Source organism: Phalacrocorax aristotelis, chromosome 1 (genome assembly GCF_949628215.1).
Source record: "Phalacrocorax aristotelis chromosome 1, bGulAri2.1, whole genome shotgun sequence".
NCBI lineage: Eukaryota > Metazoa > Chordata > Aves > Suliformes > Phalacrocoracidae > Phalacrocorax > Phalacrocorax aristotelis.
The window spans coordinates 157499216-157517126 of record NC_134276.1 but is presented as its reverse complement, the minus strand read 5'-3'; the positions used below and the strand labels follow the sequence as shown (position 1 = coordinate 157517126).

The window sequence follows — 17911 nt, the reverse complement described above, 5'->3', positions numbered from 1 at the left end:
CACGTGGTGGCGGCGGGGCGGGCCCGGGCGGCGCCGTGTCGGTTATCCCCGGTGCTGAGGGGAAACTGGCCTCCCCTCCGGGCGGCCATCGCGGGGGGGGGGGGGCGGCGGGAAGCTGCGTCTTGTCCGCGGCCAGGGTGGGGACTCAGTAGGCCCGCAGGTGTCCCTCTGCCCGCCTCCCTCCTCCCGTCGGCAGTCCCCGGTCTCGGCCTTGCTCTGGCGGGAGTCCCGTCAGGAGCGGCAGACCGGCGGTAAGTCCGGCCGTACCGCGCCCCGGGGGGCGGGGGGGCAGCTGGCTGCTCCTCCACTCCACCCCACCTCCCCGGTGCTCGGGTCACCGCGGTATGTGCTGCTCGGCCCAGGGCGCCGGCCCTGCCTGCAGACCCTCGGGGATGTGCAGCAGGTGTTTATTTCTTCTAACTTGCTAACAGTAGGCGAGACGGGCATCTGGGAAAGAAATGAGCTGCTGCTCAAACACTGAAGGTTGAGATTAGAAACCCAGGGTTTCAGTTCTATGGTTGACAGCGGATGAACTGAGTAAACCCGAAGATCTCGCTCTGCAGGACAGAAGCTGCTCTCTTGCCTGTGTGAGGGGGGGTGTTAAGTGAGGATACGGACACGTGAGGCTGAGGGAAATCCGGAGAAGGGGCTGCTGGTTTGCCGGTAATCCAGGGGCTGCTGCCAGGTGAAGCAGGTGGTCCCAAGGCTGCAGCCTCACGCAGCTGTCGGCTGCTTGCATCTGTTCAGGATGCGCACAGAAATGGGAGGGAGATAAAAAAAACACGTGACTGTACATATAGGTCTTAATGTATTTTTCCTTCAAGCAGCTCTGCAAAAGATGGATTTCTGTACAAAATCAGACATAGATAATACAGTTTTGGCATGTTTGAGACATACAGCTGAAAACTGACATTTTCAGTTCCTGCAAATGGAACAACAATCTTCAGTTAAAACACTTAAGTTTTTATTTTTTTTTTTAAAAAAAAAGCCTTGGCTGAACATTCCTCTGAAGTTTTGCACTGCCTCATGCTAAAATAGAAAAAATAGTTCAGATTATTATTACTCCTTTCAGCAGTACTCATTAAAGTCTTGTGATAAAACACTTTTATCACACGGAAGGGAGGCTTCTAGAAGGGAGGGAATTTGAATAAAAGTGATGTAGAAATAAAACTGCAAAAGCGTTCCGGGAGAGCTCAGGAGGCAGAGTATCAGCGTGTGCTGGTTACCTTGATGTTAGGTCCATTTGAATCTAAACCAAACCTGTGGATTCAGGGTCTCTTCACAAAGATTTGGGAAATGAGATTATTAAAGTCAAAATACATGTTCGGAGTTGAAAGCAAGTTTCCCTTAGCTTTTGACTTGCAAGAACTCTGCAAACAGACATTGGAAAAACTTCGGCTTTCAGTTTGACTTTGGCATGTTGTTGTTTGGCTCTTGCACACTAGTTATCTGTTCACATTTACAGTAAATAATGACTAGAAACATAACCTGCAACCGGACTGCTGAAGCAACTTCTGAAAGGGTTTGTTTCTTTCTCTTTCCCCCACCCCCTTAAGACTTTTTGTCTTATGGGATTTGTCTGCAATCTGCTAGCTGAAGCTCTGAGGCAAGTTTGCCAGATCTGGGGCTGCATCATCATTCCGCACATCTGGAAGTGGTTTATGGGCTCTCATTCCTCCAGTGCAGCGTCTGGACTCTGTGCTATTCCTCAGCAGCAGAGAAAGAAAAGAAAACCAGCACAACTCCAAAGTAAACTTTGAAGAGTTTGAAAAGGGAATTGAATCTTAAAACTGTTACTGTGCCCTGTAAGGCCCTTGCGTGGGGGACTTCAAAGGAGGATGATGGTCGAGGAAGCTTTGGCAAGAGTGCTTACAGCTGTGGGTTATCTAGGATCCAAGTAAATAGCTCTACAGCTCTTCAGGAGAGAGGAGTCTCGAATACTGTGCTGCTTTGAAGAGGTAAAAAGACTAATTAAGCAGGAAATATCTGAGCAGTAATGTCACTCTTTCTGAGCTTTCCCTTCTGCAGCCCCTCATTTTGTTACAGGACTTGGCAGCTGAGTTAGGGACTGCCAGGTTCCAGGAACTAATGCCTACAGTCAGGAAAAACTGAGTAAATATTTGCAGGGGAACAAATATTCCTCTCTTTCCTTAAAAATGAGGGGGAAATCAGTTTGAGTTTCTGAGGCTTAGGAATGCTGTAGTTTTAGAACTCAAACTTGTATGAGAGTCTGTCTGAGTTTGGATTTTAAAGTTTAAAATGTGACTCAGTTTATGTTGATTTAATAATTTCTGAAGATTTCATGAGGCTGTGGCTATCCAACTTTAATCTTGCAGTGATCGTCAGTATTGTTTGTGACTATCATTACAAATCTTAATTAAAAAATAGTAGTTAGCTCTATGAAAGTCAGTGAAAGATTGCTGTTAGCTAAAGTGGGGTTAGAAAGTTACTCCAAGAGCATAGGGGGTTTTGTTGACTCTTTCCTTATCTCAACAAGTAAACTTTTTTAATGAATAAGAAGGCAATACTTGTGCGTGATGTGTGAGAAAAGGGCTTTCTCAGCAGTGGGGTTTCTTTGACCGATAAGCGTGATTTCCTCTCTGTGTAAATTAATGCCACACGAAGAGAATGGGCTGCTGGAGTGTACATAAGTACTGCGGATGCAGAAGGACTTTCAGAAATACTCCTCTCTTACTACAGTTTAGTAATCTCTTGGGACCTAAATACATGCAAATATAAGTGGTTTGTAAACAAAGCCACATCTTCGCTTTTTAAATATTTTTATTGTCATTTAACTTGCTAGTTGAAGCAGAGACTAATTTAGGATGCCGCCTGAACTTGAGCATTAACCAATGAGAGGCGGTCAGTTTTGTGACTCAGGTTTCAAGAATTCTTGCTGTTCTGTCTGCCTTCTCAAGGAGTCTGAATAAAATTAATTTTTATGTGTGTATAGAAACTGTCACATATCCTTATCTATGCTGTAATCTGTCCATATTTGTATTTATGGGAACAGGGAAAAATTGGTTTCTGTCCTATATACAGCTACCACAGCATAAAGGTTAGATCACATAGTTGTATTTTCTCCTCTCCCTGCCCCTGCCCCACCCCCACCCCCCACTTGTAGTGCTGTTTTTTACTGTTGGTTTTTTAGGGGTTGTTTTTTTTCCATAAACAGTAGTTTTGAGTCCAGAATTCAAGTGAATGTTGTATTTCCCATGATCCTGTATTTTAGGGATTATGTTCTGTCCTCTCAGGCATAAAGTCATGGCTGCTCTTGGGCCTGATTTAGAAGTACAATTTTAGGGAAGGCTACCTCATTTTCTTCGGCATCACAAATAATGTGCTTAAATGCAAGCCACATTGCACAAACTACCCCCTTACTGTTAGTGGAAGGACACTACTGTTAGAAAAAGTTGTCAATATGGCTCTGCAATTTTTTGAGAGTCTGAAAGACATTGCTCCAGTATAAGATTCCCATATGTTTGGGCACCTACTCCAGCAAGAGATTAGTATTGTTATTATGTTTTAGGTGAAATCAGATAGAAATGTAAATATATTTACAAATTGCCTCAGTAGGTGTTTTAATACTTCTTTGTACTTTAAAATGTGATAAAAAGTCTTAGTTATTACTGGTGTAGGTGATCGGATGGAATTTATTAAAATGCTGTTCTTTTCAACCTATTAGTAGCTTAAATTAAAATATGTAATAGTTCTAGCCCAGAATATTAGTTATTTGTTCCAAAAATGTTATTTACAAAGATAGAGCTCAATTTTACTTTTACCAGGTCAATGGCAAAATTTGGTGATGCAAAACCTTATCCCTGAAATAACTAACTAGTATCCACTGCTGGTGTTAATGATTTTCTCTCTCTCTCTTTTTTTTTTTTTTCTAATTTTTACTTTACCACAGATCACAGTTGCATCCAACAGGACACATGGCTCTTTTAAAGAAAAGTAAGAGAGATTAAAAACATTCAAAATACATATTTTTAAAAGAGGACAGAAATGTCAAATGCTATTTCTCATGCAACTGTTCTCACAGTTGCAGGTAAATATATATTTCTAGTTGTGCTAAATTATGTTTAACTTTAAGTACACAAAGAAGGCTTTTCCTGTGAACTAAATCAGATAAGTACAGCCATAAATCCCTTTAATTTAAATTTACTCACTGCTTTACTGCATGAGACTGGGAGGTCTGGAATTTCCCCCTAGAAGTGCAGGTAGCTGCTGCTTTCACGTGGGTTGTGCCTAGAGCACTGAACTGGGCTTTTTTACATAACTCTGCATGTTAATGCTGTTCATACTCACAACTGAGGTGTGGCCCCAAGAAATTTGGGGTTCTCATCAGCTGTCAGGGTCAGTGACTGAAAATGGACTGGTGCGTGCCTTTAGTTATACACCCAAAATTTGTCTGAAGTCAATGGGCTCTTTCCTCAGCTGGTTTAAATTAGTGAAGGTTTGGTGATTATGTTCCCCAATTTCACTTTATTCTCATGCCCCATTCTGGACAATTGGCCCTTTTGCTTGAAATGGTTCAAAACTTTGTTCCCTTTGCTCTTTTGTACACCTTAAATACCTTTTATGGTGTTGCAAAAGTAACAAAGTATTCTGAAACAAAGAACTCTCGTCATCAAAGTCGCTGTTGATGATGGCAATGTATTCCTTCCCTCTCCTGGTACCTGCTCATGGTTGGTTTATGCTGAATAACTTAAACTTGTACAAGACAGTCTGGTACAAACTACAAATCAGAGTATACAGTAAGGTCTTTGCTGTTGCATGCTTTGTTTTGCTTTTACTGATTAAAATAACTGTGTCAAAATGTTTATGTATTTTCAAATATTTTGGAACATTTCTGGTTTCAGTAGCATGCTGGGTTTGTTCTTCTAGTATTTTTAGATGCTCAGGTGCACCTAAGTTTTAGGTGCTCAGATATACCCTGATGATCTGAACAGTGAAATAGAAAAAAAATTTCTCCTGCGTTTGAAGTTTTATCAGGGCTGTGTGAGAGAAGGAAGGGGATGAGTAAAAATAAGTAACTCATGAAGTCTTGTGTTGTTAAACAGACGACAGACTAGCCAAGAAAAGGAAGTTCCAGGCACCTGATAAAATTCAGAAACAAGTGTATTTCCTAGTATGGATAACCATATTGGGAGCTTAATGATTTAGTGAGCAAATTATCTGTGAAAATCAGATAGTTGGAAACTCTTGTAATGGGGGAGAGATACTATTATGTTTTTAACATAAAATTTTTAGCTTGATCAACTAACGAGAAAGGAGAATTTGATAAACACAGCAAGTACAGGTTATGATATGTACTTGTTGCAAATTGGATTTTTTTTTTAAAGGTACTTGGGAATTAGCTATTATGCTGGTTGTTAACAAATTCTCCCATTTGTTTCAGTTAACCAGATCTTATTGTTACTTCTTGTCTTAACTGTGTGTGCCATTCTGTATAATAAAGTTCACCAAGTGCCATCGACATTAAAGAATGAAACAGGTAAATGACTTGTACTCATGTTTCATTAATGTTCCTGTTTTATATTACTTACCTCTTCATTTGAACAGTGCTTTTTTGTCTTACTGAATCCTGTTTGCCCTGCAGTAGGCGAGCTCCTTACACTGTTGCATATGGTCTGGGATGGGGAATTTTTTTGCTTCTGAATTACTTGAATAAAATAGTAGGAGATCGATAGTAATGACTAAGAATTGTCATTCTGATTCAAATTTTTATCCAGATGTCACTGATGTAGTTGGAAGTTGGAGCATATCCTTATTTGTGCTGAACAGTATTGGAGTTGTCAAGTAGTAATAAACTTTGATCACAGCTTGTCCCTTTGGGAATGTTCCTGGCCTACCTATTCACGTCAGATAGATCATCAAATCTTGACATAAGAATTCCAGCAAAATATTCTGCTGTAAATTATAGTGACAGAAACATGCTGGGGTTGATATGGTTGGACTGGTATTAAATGTTTATACTAACAGCTTGTTCACTGTTCCCAGGATAAACAAACTGTCTTGGTATAAACCATTTTTTTTCCGTATGTTTTTGTTGAGGCTGTTACGAGTTTAATGGTTGCATTTTAACCAGTATAAATATATCCATGTAAGTTCTGTAAGTTAATCAGTGCTGTGCATAAGAATCTTCCTTAGGAGTAATGTGAACTGATTCAGTATTGTTTAGGTTTTTTCCCTTTTATTGTTACCAGCTTCGTGCTGGTACAAAATCTTGCACTATTCCTTTCTAGTCTGCTTCCCAAAGAAGTGAAGCTCGTGCAATTGCACCATCTCTTCAACTTACCTCTTTCCTTTGATAATTTTGGAACCTATTGTACAATTTGTACTAAATATAACTGAGAAGTAGAAGTCTCAAAGGTATTCGAACTTCTTCAGGTTTCATGTGAGTAAGCAGCTACATGGAGGACAGGCTGAATTGTGCCCCTGCTGAGTAGAAGATGCTGAGAACTCTGTTTATATTCTGTTTGGAGGCATCCAACAGTCCAGTCAACCTGCATGTAGTTCTGGATTAGTGACAGCTCATGCTGTGTGCCTTGCCAGATGCGGATGTGTATAGGATGTGGTAAGGAAATGGGGTGATTGTGATATGATTCCACTGCTTATGGAACTACATAATCATTCCTATGACCCAGATCTGATACAAAAAGATTCTTAATTTTCTATTATAATGCGTAGTTTTGTTTCTTGTAGTTGATTTGGAGAGTCCTGAGGAAATGGAAGAAGAAATCCCAGTTGTCATCTGTGCTGCTGCGGGCAGAATGGGTGCAACTATAGCAGCAATCAGTAGCATCTACAGCAACACAGAGGCTAATGTTTTGTTCTACGTAGTTGGGCTGAAGACTACCATCCCACATATTCGGTATATACCAGCCTTATGTTGTTTCATGCTGTAGTTAGGAACAGGTTGTTGTTCTCCTTTGCATGGGCATAGACTTTGGAGGACTTTCAGGGAAATGTTTCTCTCTTTTATTTAAGTAGTGCTATTGGTAGCAATCCCCAGGATTCTCTATGTGTAGGAAAAACGACCTTTTTTCCCTATGCAAGCCACTGACTGGTGTAAAGGGGTGTCAAATAGCCAGACCATGCCCATACCTGTGCCTCTCTGCCTTTTGTAGATCACCTGCAGAAGAGTCTGTAGTCACAGTCCAGCTTTGCAGCGCTGTGCTTGCCTCTCATCTGGCACTGTGTCTTAAGCTTCAGAGCAGAAAAACTTGCTGTTTAAAGCTAATTTCAGCTAAGAGGGTGTATTAAAGGTGGTAAATATAGGCCCAAAGAAGCTTGTAATGAAAGCGTGTTTGGGTATTAAACTTTGCAAACATTATCTAAAAGAGGAAGGAGGAAGGTGTGAACCAACATTAAAGCAGATTTGTTAGCAGTTCTCACCTCTGGCTACTGCACTTCTGTAGCTTACGTACACACAATTTGTGTCAAAGTGAAACGATAAAATGAGTGGTGTTCCACAGGGAGTTTTTCCCATCCAGTTCATCAGTAACCTAGATAATAGAGTGGAGAATGTTCTTTACAAATCTGCAGTTGGCATGAAGCTGGAAATGAGACAGCAGGTATATTGAGGACAGGAGCTGAAAACAAACTAGTCACAATGAATTGGAAAAATGAACTGTTAAATGTGATGAAATTCAGTAGAGGTAATGACAAGGTAATATAGGTGGGAATAGCTGATTGTATTGGCTCAGGGTGAAGCAGGAGTTCGGTAGCGCTCATTTGGAAAACTACAGAGCTATGATAACTGACCACACTGATGAAAAAAAAAGTGCATCATAATGGATATGCATATTGACATATGAGCACAGGAGATGTGAGGAAATATTTTCTGATCTTGCAGACATTAGTAACACATCAGAGAAAGCATGGTGTTTAGTTTTAGGTGGCTTCAGGAGTGGTTTAGAGGAGAGGTCAGAGGGGAAAATAAGCAATGGTGTCAAGGAATCTGACAAAATAATGAAAAAGATTAGTCTAAAGAAAATATGGTTAGGAGGTGACGTGGCAGTCATCTTGAAGGATGTAAAACTATAACAGGGAGAAAACTAACCCCTGCTTTAAAAGCACAGCAGATAAGAAAAAAGGACTTCAACCATAGCATGAAAACCTAGAAAAATAGCATTTAAGGCTAGTGATGGTGAAAGCTGTGTTGTTTGGGCAACATGTGGAGTCTATGTTTCTGGCAGTGGTGTGGAGTGTTTGCTGTGTTGGGTTTTTGGGTGGTGGGTTTGTGTTTGTTTTTTTTTTTAATAAGAACAGGTTAAACAAATGCCTGAGTGCAATAGCTGTAGATATAAGTGATTCTGTCTTGGAATAGAATAGATTGAGTGAACTTTCAAGGTCTCTTATCTGCCGATAAGTCTGTGAATTTAATACTGGAAGTACTTGCCACACACTCAGTGTTACTTTTATCACTTCTTTTTTATCGCAGAAAATGGATTGAAAATTCAAAACTGAAAGAAATAAAATTTAGGGTTGTGGAATTCAACCCAATGGTACTAAAAGGAAAAATCAGACAAGATGCATCGCGTCCTGAGCTACTGCAGCCTGTGAGTACACGAACACCGCGTAACAAATTTGCAGTGTTTTTAACGCTTATTACAGGCTTCAAAATGTCCTAGATCTCTGTTCCGTTACACGGAGGGGCATAAGCCAGAGAAGCCACATCAGGTCCAAGTGCTAAGCCATCACTCAAGAAGGAAAAGTGCACTATAACAAGCTCCGTGCAACTTGTCTGTCTTGCTGGGACCTTGTTACTTGGTGGCATAAACTTGGCAATTTGAATGTGTTGTATCTTTAGGAATATATTCACAGTTTATTAGAGGGAAGAGCTAACAGTTTTCTTTGTGACTCCATGATGCTGAATTGGCTGCATTCTGCTCATGTCCAGGGTTAACTCAGAGGATACTGACAAATCTAAATATTACTGGCTGTCAGAAAAGGCAAAACAGATGTTAGAAATTTTAGGAAAGAGTAATGAGCAAAACAGAGAATGTCATTATGCCACAATACAAATCCATAGTTTTCCCTCACCCTAAATACTATGTGCTCTCTTTACCCCCTATGTGAAAAAGATGTAGCCCTATCGGAAAATGTTCAGGTCTGTTCAGAATGTTTATTCTTCTCTGAATCTTTGACATTCCTAATATATATAAAAGATTTCATGCAAGGAATCATTGGGTTAGAACTGTTCATCCTGGAAATGTGACTTCTACTGTGAAAACAGTGGAGGTTTACAGAACTGAGTGGCATGGAAGACTGGATGGGAGATGGTTGTTCTGTCTGTTCCAATGCAAGAACTAATGGCTGTTACGTTAAATTAGTAGGAGTCATAGTCAGAACAACAAGAAATGTTACACATTTTTCATGCAATGAATACTGAGCCTCTAGAATTCCTTGCTTGAAAGCTCTTGTGAATTCAAAAATGTAGAGGCATTCAGTGGAGACTTGAAGTTCATATTTAGACAGTTGACATCTGGTTCAGGAAATCCTTTGAGCTAAAAATAGATGAAAGTGAGGAGAATACTTGAAGCAACTTTTCTGTATGCTTGCTTTACTCTTGTTTTTCACTGAGCATCTGCTTAGGACCACTCTGAAGGTAGGTGTGGGATAAAATGATCTGAATCAATATGTTGTTCTTACGTTCTCAGTCCCCTTTCTCTGCTGTGTTCTTCGTTGCCACTGTAGAAGTTATCCTGTGTCTGTGCCACCAGTCGAGTCACTCCTATCGAGTGGAATGATGACACTGTTACATTTGAAGTGTTTTGTATGATGTATGCTGTAAAAATGTATTAGGAGGAGCATTGCTAGCAGGTCCAGGAAGGTGATCCTTCCTCTTTACTCAGCACTTGTGAGGCTGCATCTGGTGTGCTCTGTCCAGTTCTGAGCTCCCCAGTACACGAAAGATAGAGACTTACTGGGGCGAGTCCAACACAGGGCTGCAAAGATGATTAAGGGACTGGAGCATCTTCTACATGAGGAGAAGTGGAGAGAGTTGGGGCCATTCAGCCTGGAGAAGGGTCAGGAGGATCTTACCAGTGTGTATAAATACTGACGGGAGGGATGAAGACAAGGGAGCCAAGCTTTTCTCAGTGATGCCCACTGACAGGACAAGAGGCAATGGGCACAAATGAAAATATATGAAATTCCCTCTGGACACAAGTAAAACTTTTTTTTTTTAATGAGGGTGGTCAAACACTGGAGCTAGTTGCCCAGAGGGGCTGTTGAGTCTCCATCTGTGGAGGTATTCAAAACCCTACCAGGCACAGTCCCAGGTACCCTACTCAAGTGGACCCTGCTTGAGAAGAGGGCTTGGGCAAGATGATCTCAAAAGGCCCCTTCCAACCTAAATGATTCTGCAGTTCTGTTAAGAAGCTACTGTTTTGGGCTGTTTGGTTAGTGCCGTAGTAAATAAAATAGGGATAAATTATACTAATAATGGGTTCAAGATATTAGTAAAGATACTACCTGGCAGAGAGGTAGTATGATTGTTGGCTAGTGCTAAATGAAGAGATAAATTAAAAGTGATTTTTAATAGAGACAGAAGCATGAGACTACTACATTGAACAGTTTTACCATTTAACCTTTACCTTTTTTCTGTTTAATAGCTGAACTTCGTTCGATTTTATCTTCCTTTGCTTATCCAGAAACATGAGAAAGTAATATATTTGGATGATGATGTCATTGTTCAAGGTAAGCTGTCATCCAAAAAGCAGTTTATAGCAGAATTAAAATCAAAGTTACTGCTGCTTTTACAGTCATTTGGAAATATGAGATGGATACTCATAATGGAAATAATGGAAACTGAGGCAGCTGCTAGGAGAGTTGCACTCAGAAAAACTGCAAATAATCTGATTATTTAAAATAAAGTTTGGAGAAGACCTTCTTTCCATATACCTTTTGAAGAGTTGATTTTGATCAAAGTTGTATGTATGGGTTTCATTTTAATTGAATCTGGTCAATTGCTGAAAGGTATCATGGTTTTCACTTAGGTGGTGCAATATTTATTAAGTGTGTGAGCTGCATTTCCTGCTGGTATTTGAATTCCCACAAATGCTGCCAGTTCTTTATCCAGAATTGCTGTTCCTGAGAGCAAGAGGAATTTACTCAAATAAGAGGGTTAAAATTCCACTCAAAATGTGATTTTGAGCATCTGCAGCTCAGAATCTGTAACAATTTGCAGAATCATGATCAAAGATTTCAGAGTTCCTACACAAATGGGAGCAGTTAGACATTCAAATCCTGAAAAATCTTTTTTTTTTTAATACAAAGAAATCTAATTAGAGGAACAGTTGTTTTTAAAGATTAATTTGTGGTTTTTGGCTCCTGTTTCTCAGTATATTTTTTTTCCTCTGTAGAGTTGTTGTCCTCCTTCATTTTGTCGTATTGTTTTCTTGTTATTTTACAACATTTTTTAATCAGAGTGTTGTGGTTTAACCCTGGTGGGCAGCTAAGCACTGCACAGCTGCTCACTCACTTCCCCACCGCCCCCACCCCCCGCAGGATGGGGGAGGAGGAAAAGAGGAATAAAAGAGAGAAAACCTGAGGGTAGAGATAAACAAATAACTGTTTAATAAATGAAGGATGGCTGGAAGAAGAGAGAAGCCAGTTCCCGAGCAAGAGCTGGCTAACTCTCCCTGATCCCTGCAAGGGATTCCCTTTTATTGCTGAGCATGACATTCTATGGCATGGGATATCTGTTTGGTCACTTCGGGTTGTCTGCCTGGTTGAGTCCCCTCCCAGCCTATTGCACACCCCTGATCACGTCACTGGGCGGGCAGAGTGAGAAACAGAGGTGGCCTCGATGCTGTGCAACCACCGTTCAGCAAAAGCTAGAATGTTAGTGTGCTGTCAGTACGATTTTGGTCTAAAACACAGCACTATATGAGCAGCTCTGACAAAAATTAGCTCTATCCTAGCCAGGCAGGACACAGGGACAGCAAAACCATTTTAGTTATCCTTGTTAAACATTAAAGGGATGTTCCAGTGAAAATTTCCTTTGGGAAGGAATGAGTGTAACTATGATAAACTTCTTGCCCTAATTAACCTTTGACGTAAGAACATTAAGATCAGTGAATTTACACGTGACAAAAGTATAATTTTATTCTCCACTGCTCTCTGTACCTGTCGATAGTTTTGTCTCTTCAGTGGCAGATTTCAGAACATCTGCCCTTACAGGGGCCACTTACCTGCTTTCTAAAATATGGTTAATCTGCTCTTCCTGTCTCATTTTAATTTACAATAGACTTCATATCACAGCGTCTTCCCCACATGTGTTTCCAGTGGTTATCTCTGCTTGTTTGTGGTGTTATTCTGTCATCGATGTTCAACTCTCTGAAAGGTTCTTAAAGTCTTCATTCAGACCTCAGACTCATGAGCACTTTAAGCAGAGCCAACCATGTCCCCTGCATCCGTCCATGCACCTGCACAGAGGTGCGATTACTTTCAGCCTGAATTAGTTCCCTGGTAGGAGTCAAGGCAGGGTAGCTAGGAGAAGAGGGGGAGGTAGGGCTTTCTCTTTCATTATGGGTGTCAGCTTATGCCAGCTGATTGTGTTTCTGGAGCTGCAGGATAAAGGTGCAGTTTCACATTACAACTGATGGTAGGCTGCTGCCTCTCCTGTCCCCAGGCAGCTCCTGTCACTTGTGTCGTATCTAAAGTTGTGCAGCAGCAGAATAAGCAGATTCAGCTGGCTGACCTGGCAGAAGACTAGCAGTACAAAATAAAAACCCAAACTTTTTTTTTTTCCTTTCTTTTTTGTTTCTTTGCTTCAGCCAGCCTAACTTCCTTACCCTTGGGCCACGCAGTCAGAGGGCCCAGAAGAGGGGAATAGAGATGGACACGTGGGAGTGAGGCAGCGGGAGGGAGGGAGGGAGCCTGCTCTGGCAGCTGCTCCCCATGTTGTGGCTGCAGGGTGAGACTGTGCTCCCTGTCAGATGTCTCCGGAATGGGAGTGACTGAGACTTCTGACAGGGTAAGGAGTGACGGGGTTTTCAGGGCTTAATTTTGGGATCATTTATTTGTAGGTTGTTGCTTTCTGCAAAGCAGTAAGAATGAAACGGGGTGTCAGCCCAGAGTTGTTTGGCTTTTTTTCCCTCATTTTTCTCCTTTTCTCTTGAAAAGTAGAAGCTGTTCAGAATCAGAAGAAAATACATAGTAAGGCACGTTGATCTTCAGTTAACCATCCCATTAATTCAAATTCTGTTTCTTGGTGGGGCGTGATTCCTAACCCAAGTTTTCCAGCCAGCTCAGACAAATAATCTGCTTATTTCAGAGATAGTAGTTCCACTGTTCGCAGTATGAGGAATGTTTTTGGTTACTAGTCTTCTAATAAGCTCACCTCAGGCTACTGCGCTGTCTGTGGCCTTTCAAGATAACTCATCTTAGCTGTGACTGACCCGTGCCCAGCATCAAAGCTGGTAGCCGTAGCGGGGTTTGGATGCAGACTCATTTAATTGCAGTGTGCTTCCTGCCTGCCCTTAAACTGTTGTGGCACATCATGGGCACCTGCTCATCAGAGGACAAGTGAGATGCCATGGGTTACATTATTTCCCTCCACCAGGAAGGAGTTGGGTGGTCTGTGAAGCCAGCAGGGATGGTCAAATATGGCAGGTGCATTTCAACTGGCCAGTGCTGGGAATCCAGGTATCTTATTTGGAGGTATAAACACAATAACATTAGGAACAACCCGATCTGTGCAAAAGACTGAAGTGGCACTTCTGTGGGAACTTGAAGAGGCTCAGAAAAAATTGCCTGTGCCCTCCTTCTCCAAAGGCAAGCTCTATAAATGCATAACTTTGTAATCAGGCTTCTTAACAGTGGAATTGGCTTCTGCTGTCGCTGATTTTGAACATTCAGACCAGAATATGGATGTATTGAATACTGATGATAATATCTAAAGATAGACCTTAGACACCCCCAGGTACAGGACTCAAATTTGAAAATTGTCCAGTATTACAAAATTCAGCCTTCGTTAATACCTGGGCTGTCCCTTAAAATTGGTGCGTTCGTAAGTAACATTGATGAAACAGAAGTTGTCCTATTAACTCTGTAGCAGTGAAGGAGGTTTCTTCTTACGCTTTTGACCTTTCCATAATCAGGTGACATCCAGGAACTCTACGATACTAAGTTAGCTCCTGGACATGCTGCAGCTTTTTCAGATGATTGTGATCTGCCTTCTACACATGAAATGGTTAGAAGTGTAGGGATGCAGGTAAGATGCCAGTTTGGAATTCTAATAATGAATGTATTTACCCTCAAAGGTAAGATGATTTTATACATTTTCTGCAAAGTTTTATATTTTTTTGTAGTTTTGTAGTACTTTTACAAGTAATAAGAAACAACTTTTTGTAGCAACTCTCTAGTGCTATGCAGAGTTGTTTCCTCTAATAATTTAAACCTCTATTGTTCTTTAGATTCTTCTAAATTACATTTGGTATTTTGCTATCGGTAGATTGTGAGCACTTACGGTACATCTAATGAAGACAGAATATATGATACTTGTATTAGTCAAATTTGGAATGAAACTCAGGAAAACAGGTTTAAAGGCTAATTCCTGAGCCGAGTTCCCCAGGATTGTCAGTGAGTCCCTCCAGCATTACAGCTCTAGAAGCCTGATGCTACATGACTTAGAGTAAGCTACAGAAAGACAAACATGTGCTATGGGGAAGAGCCTTATCAAACTCACATGGAAAAATACTGTGGAAAAAGAATTTCGGTAGCTGGAAATGAAGAAGGGTAACCATCATCTAGAAACTGAGCTCCAGGAGTGCATACTTAGTCTTGATGTGGGTGGTAGAGAGATGCATTTGCACTTACCTCTACAGAGATTCTTAGGGGATAAACATACTTTTTTTTTTTAAATTTCTTAGAACACGTACATGGGATTCCTGGACTACAGAAAGCAAGCGATTAGAGATCTTGGCATCAGCCCCAGCACCTGCTCCTTTAACCCTGGAGTAATTGTTGCTAACATGACTGAATGGAAACATCAACGGATTACAAAGCAGTTGGAAAAGTGGATGCAAAGAAACGTAGAGTATGTGTAGAAATATCACTTTGCACTTTACTTTTAATACTCAGTTTAGTGTCTAATTTTCTGTTTATAAGCTCATAGAAGTTTGTAAAGCCAAAATCTCCCTTTGAGTTTTCATCAGGCGAAGTTAACTCACGGTCCAGCATTTCCATCTGCTTAAATCTGCCCAATCACGTGACAGGAAAAAGCCACCTGGAATTTTAGTCTTGTGTTTGATCACGAGCCAGGCTTAATCCTGAGGGACACTGAGACCATGTTTCTTGTTTTGGGTGGCCAGCCTCACTTGGGATCAAGCACCTGCAATCCTCCCTTCTGGAAGCTGGCTTAAAGGAGGAGGAATGTTTCCTTGTTTGTGTGGGGCCTCCCCGACTGTAATGTCAACCAAACTGTAATTGGCAATTGTATTTCTTAAGTACCAATAGAAAGCGCTTCTTCTATAGATGAGTGAAATTTGACGTGAGAGGTATCTCAATCACTGCTCATTTTTTATGTTAGTTCACTGTTAACCTGCATTTGCAAACTTGACATTTACTTTCTTTCTCTGCGAAGGGTTAAATTTAATAAGGCTAAATTGAAACTGAATAGCTTGTGCTACTGGGCTGTGCCCATTACTTTTTAGGTTCAGAAATGAACAGAGAAGAGGCACAAATTATAAGCATGTGAAGGAATGAGAAGCCGAATATCTTGCTCTGCTTATGTAACATTTCCTGACAAGCTACTGCTGTGCTTCCTAAGAGTTTGAAAACATTCCATGAAAATTTCATCTACAAAGATGATTTTATGCCTCAATAACACATTCACGTTCCTCTTAACTGGATTTTGAAATGACAATGAAATAAACTGTTTAGCAGTTGAAACCTGGATTTGAAGGGAGGTTATGATTTTATTTTTCCCTGTTCTGTAGCCTCTGAGCATCTCTTGGCGCTTCCCAGGTTTCCTCCTTGTTGGGCAGGCGGGTGGCACAGTGTCCCAGAGGTGGGGTGGCTTTGCTCATGTGCTGGCTGGCCAGGCCATCTGTGGCCAGATGTCTGGCCGCTACCTCCTAACGCCTCACCTGACGGTGATTTGGCTTTACCTAGCCCTGGATTTATCACAAAATTCTCAGGAAAAGGATAGCTTTTTAGATGTCAGTTTACACTGACTGATACTAACAAATCTGATTTGCAGTTAATTTATGGGTCTGAAAGCTGTGGGGGGGAAAGAGGGAATGAAACACATGGAAACATGTAAGCTTTCTTATGAAACCAGGCTAAATTATGTTTGGTTCCTTTACTTTAACAGCTTTTTTCCTACAGTAAGCTTTGTCAGTCTCGTAGACTGTAGGCAGTCTGTAGAAGTAATTTGCTTCATGTTGGATCTGTCTCCCATCTTGCTTGGTAGCAACTATTCACTCAGGAGGAATTGGGAGCTGCAAATATAAGCAACTAACAGCATTAGGAAGGAGTGTGCTGAGAACTAATAGGTTCAAAATTATTTTGAATTTTGCCAGAATATTTTTTTAATCTTCTGACTTTTGTACTACAGACTCTTTGATTGAGGTTTTGAACATTTTCTACATGTTCTTCCCCCCCCTTTTTGCAGGGAAAACCTCTACAGCAGCACCCTTGGGGGAGGTGTGGCAACCTCTCCAATGCTCATTGTATTTCATGGGAAGTATTCTGCTATTAATCCTATGTGGCACATAAGGCATCTTGGTAAGTTTAACTTCCCACTAGTTGCAGCTGCAACTAAATAAAGTGAGCGGTTTGTAAGACTCCAGTATAGGACCATGGGTTACTTTACCTCAGCGCAATACTTTCTACCTCAGATACACAGTATGTAATCCCTGCTTCCTTCAGGGTAGGGCAGAATGTTGGGGTTCCCTACTGATGTCATTGTGCAAATACCGTAACAGGTCAAGAAAACCAAATAGTTGCAGCCCTGCAAAAAAACTCAAGCCCTAACAGTCATTAAATTGGATTAAAAAAGGAAAATAATAAATACTGAGGACAGATGGTCACATGGTTGACCGGCTATCTATGTTGTATTGAACTAGGGGAAGAATATATGAAAGATCTGAATATAGTGAGAGACTTTAAAAAAACAGACATTCTTTTAAGTAGCAGGTGCAGTGGAAGAGGATGGGAAGCCTGGCAGTGGTTGGGTAGTCAGCGTTCTGGAGGACGTAGTTACCTTTCACCCGGGAGTGGTGAATTACCCTGGGAAAAAGAAAATGGCTTAGCTGGTATTGTAAAAGGATTTTTAAAAATTTTTTAAAACCCCAGCTCTGCCAAAACCTTAGAAGTGTTGAGAGAGAGGAAGCTTGCTGATATTTTTCTTCCTAATTCTGCATCAGAGAGGCATGAAGTTGAAAAAAGCTAGTCTATCATACAACTCACTGTCTATTGACAGGTGAAACTAATCAGACTTGTAAAAAAAAAAACCAAAACCAAACCTGATTTTACCTCACTCCATAGTGTCTTCCATTATTAAAAAACTGTATTTTTTTTTTTATGTCCCCATGCAGGTTGGAGTCCTGATACCCGTTACTCAGAGCATTTTCTTCAAGAAGCTAAATTACTTCATTGGAATGGGAGATACAAACCTTGGAACTATCCCAGCGTTCACACCGATCTCTGGGAAACCTGGTTTATTCCTGACCCTTCAGGGAAGTTCAAATTAACTCGTCCCGAGAGCTGATACTGAAACCACTTAAATGCATTCATACACTATGTTTTGCAGTATGTAATAGTTTGATGTCACATGTTGTATAACTAACAGATTTTAGAAAACTAAGTATTTGTTAAATATATGAATAAATGACCATTGGTTTTGTGTGCCTATGGCTGGAGAAGGAGGCTGGACTGACAGTTATACAGC

General features: G+C 40.9%; 1 protein-coding gene across 2 annotated transcripts; it reads left to right on the top strand.

The window, feature by feature from the left end:
• Positions 1-85: 85 nt before the first annotated feature.
• On the top strand, positions 86-17855 carry GLT8D2 (glycosyltransferase 8 domain containing 2). 2 transcript variants are annotated; one of them, XM_075075163.1, is made up of 10 exons: positions 86-1958; positions 3911-3954; positions 5402-5497; positions 6709-6877; positions 8450-8567; positions 10626-10710; positions 14118-14230; positions 14889-15055; positions 16634-16746; positions 17559-17855. In XM_075075163.1, exons 2-10 carry the CDS (start codon positions 3936-3938, stop codon positions 17729-17731), a joined length of 1053 nt encoding a protein of 350 aa, XP_074931264.1. In that variant the 5' UTR covers positions 86-1958; positions 3911-3935; the 3' UTR covers positions 17732-17855. The 2 variants fall into 2 exon arrangements, with proteins under 2 accessions (XP_074931264.1, XP_074931273.1); XM_075075172.1 differs by lacking the exons at positions 86-1958; positions 3911-3954; positions 5402-5497 and adding an exon at positions 6404-6580.
• The last annotated feature ends 56 nt before the right edge of the window (positions 17856-17911 follow it).

Bases quoted from the DNA above. Each gene is read 5' to 3' on its own strand.
- GLT8D2 (XM_075075163.1), top strand. The intron at 6,878-8,449 runs GTATATACCAGC...TTTTTATCGCAG, and splicing joins ACTACCATCCCACATATTCG to AAAATGGATTGAAAATTCAA. The intron at 15,056-16,633 runs GTATGTGTAGAA...CCCTTTTTGCAG, and splicing joins TGGATGCAAAGAAACGTAGA to GGAAAACCTCTACAGCAGCA.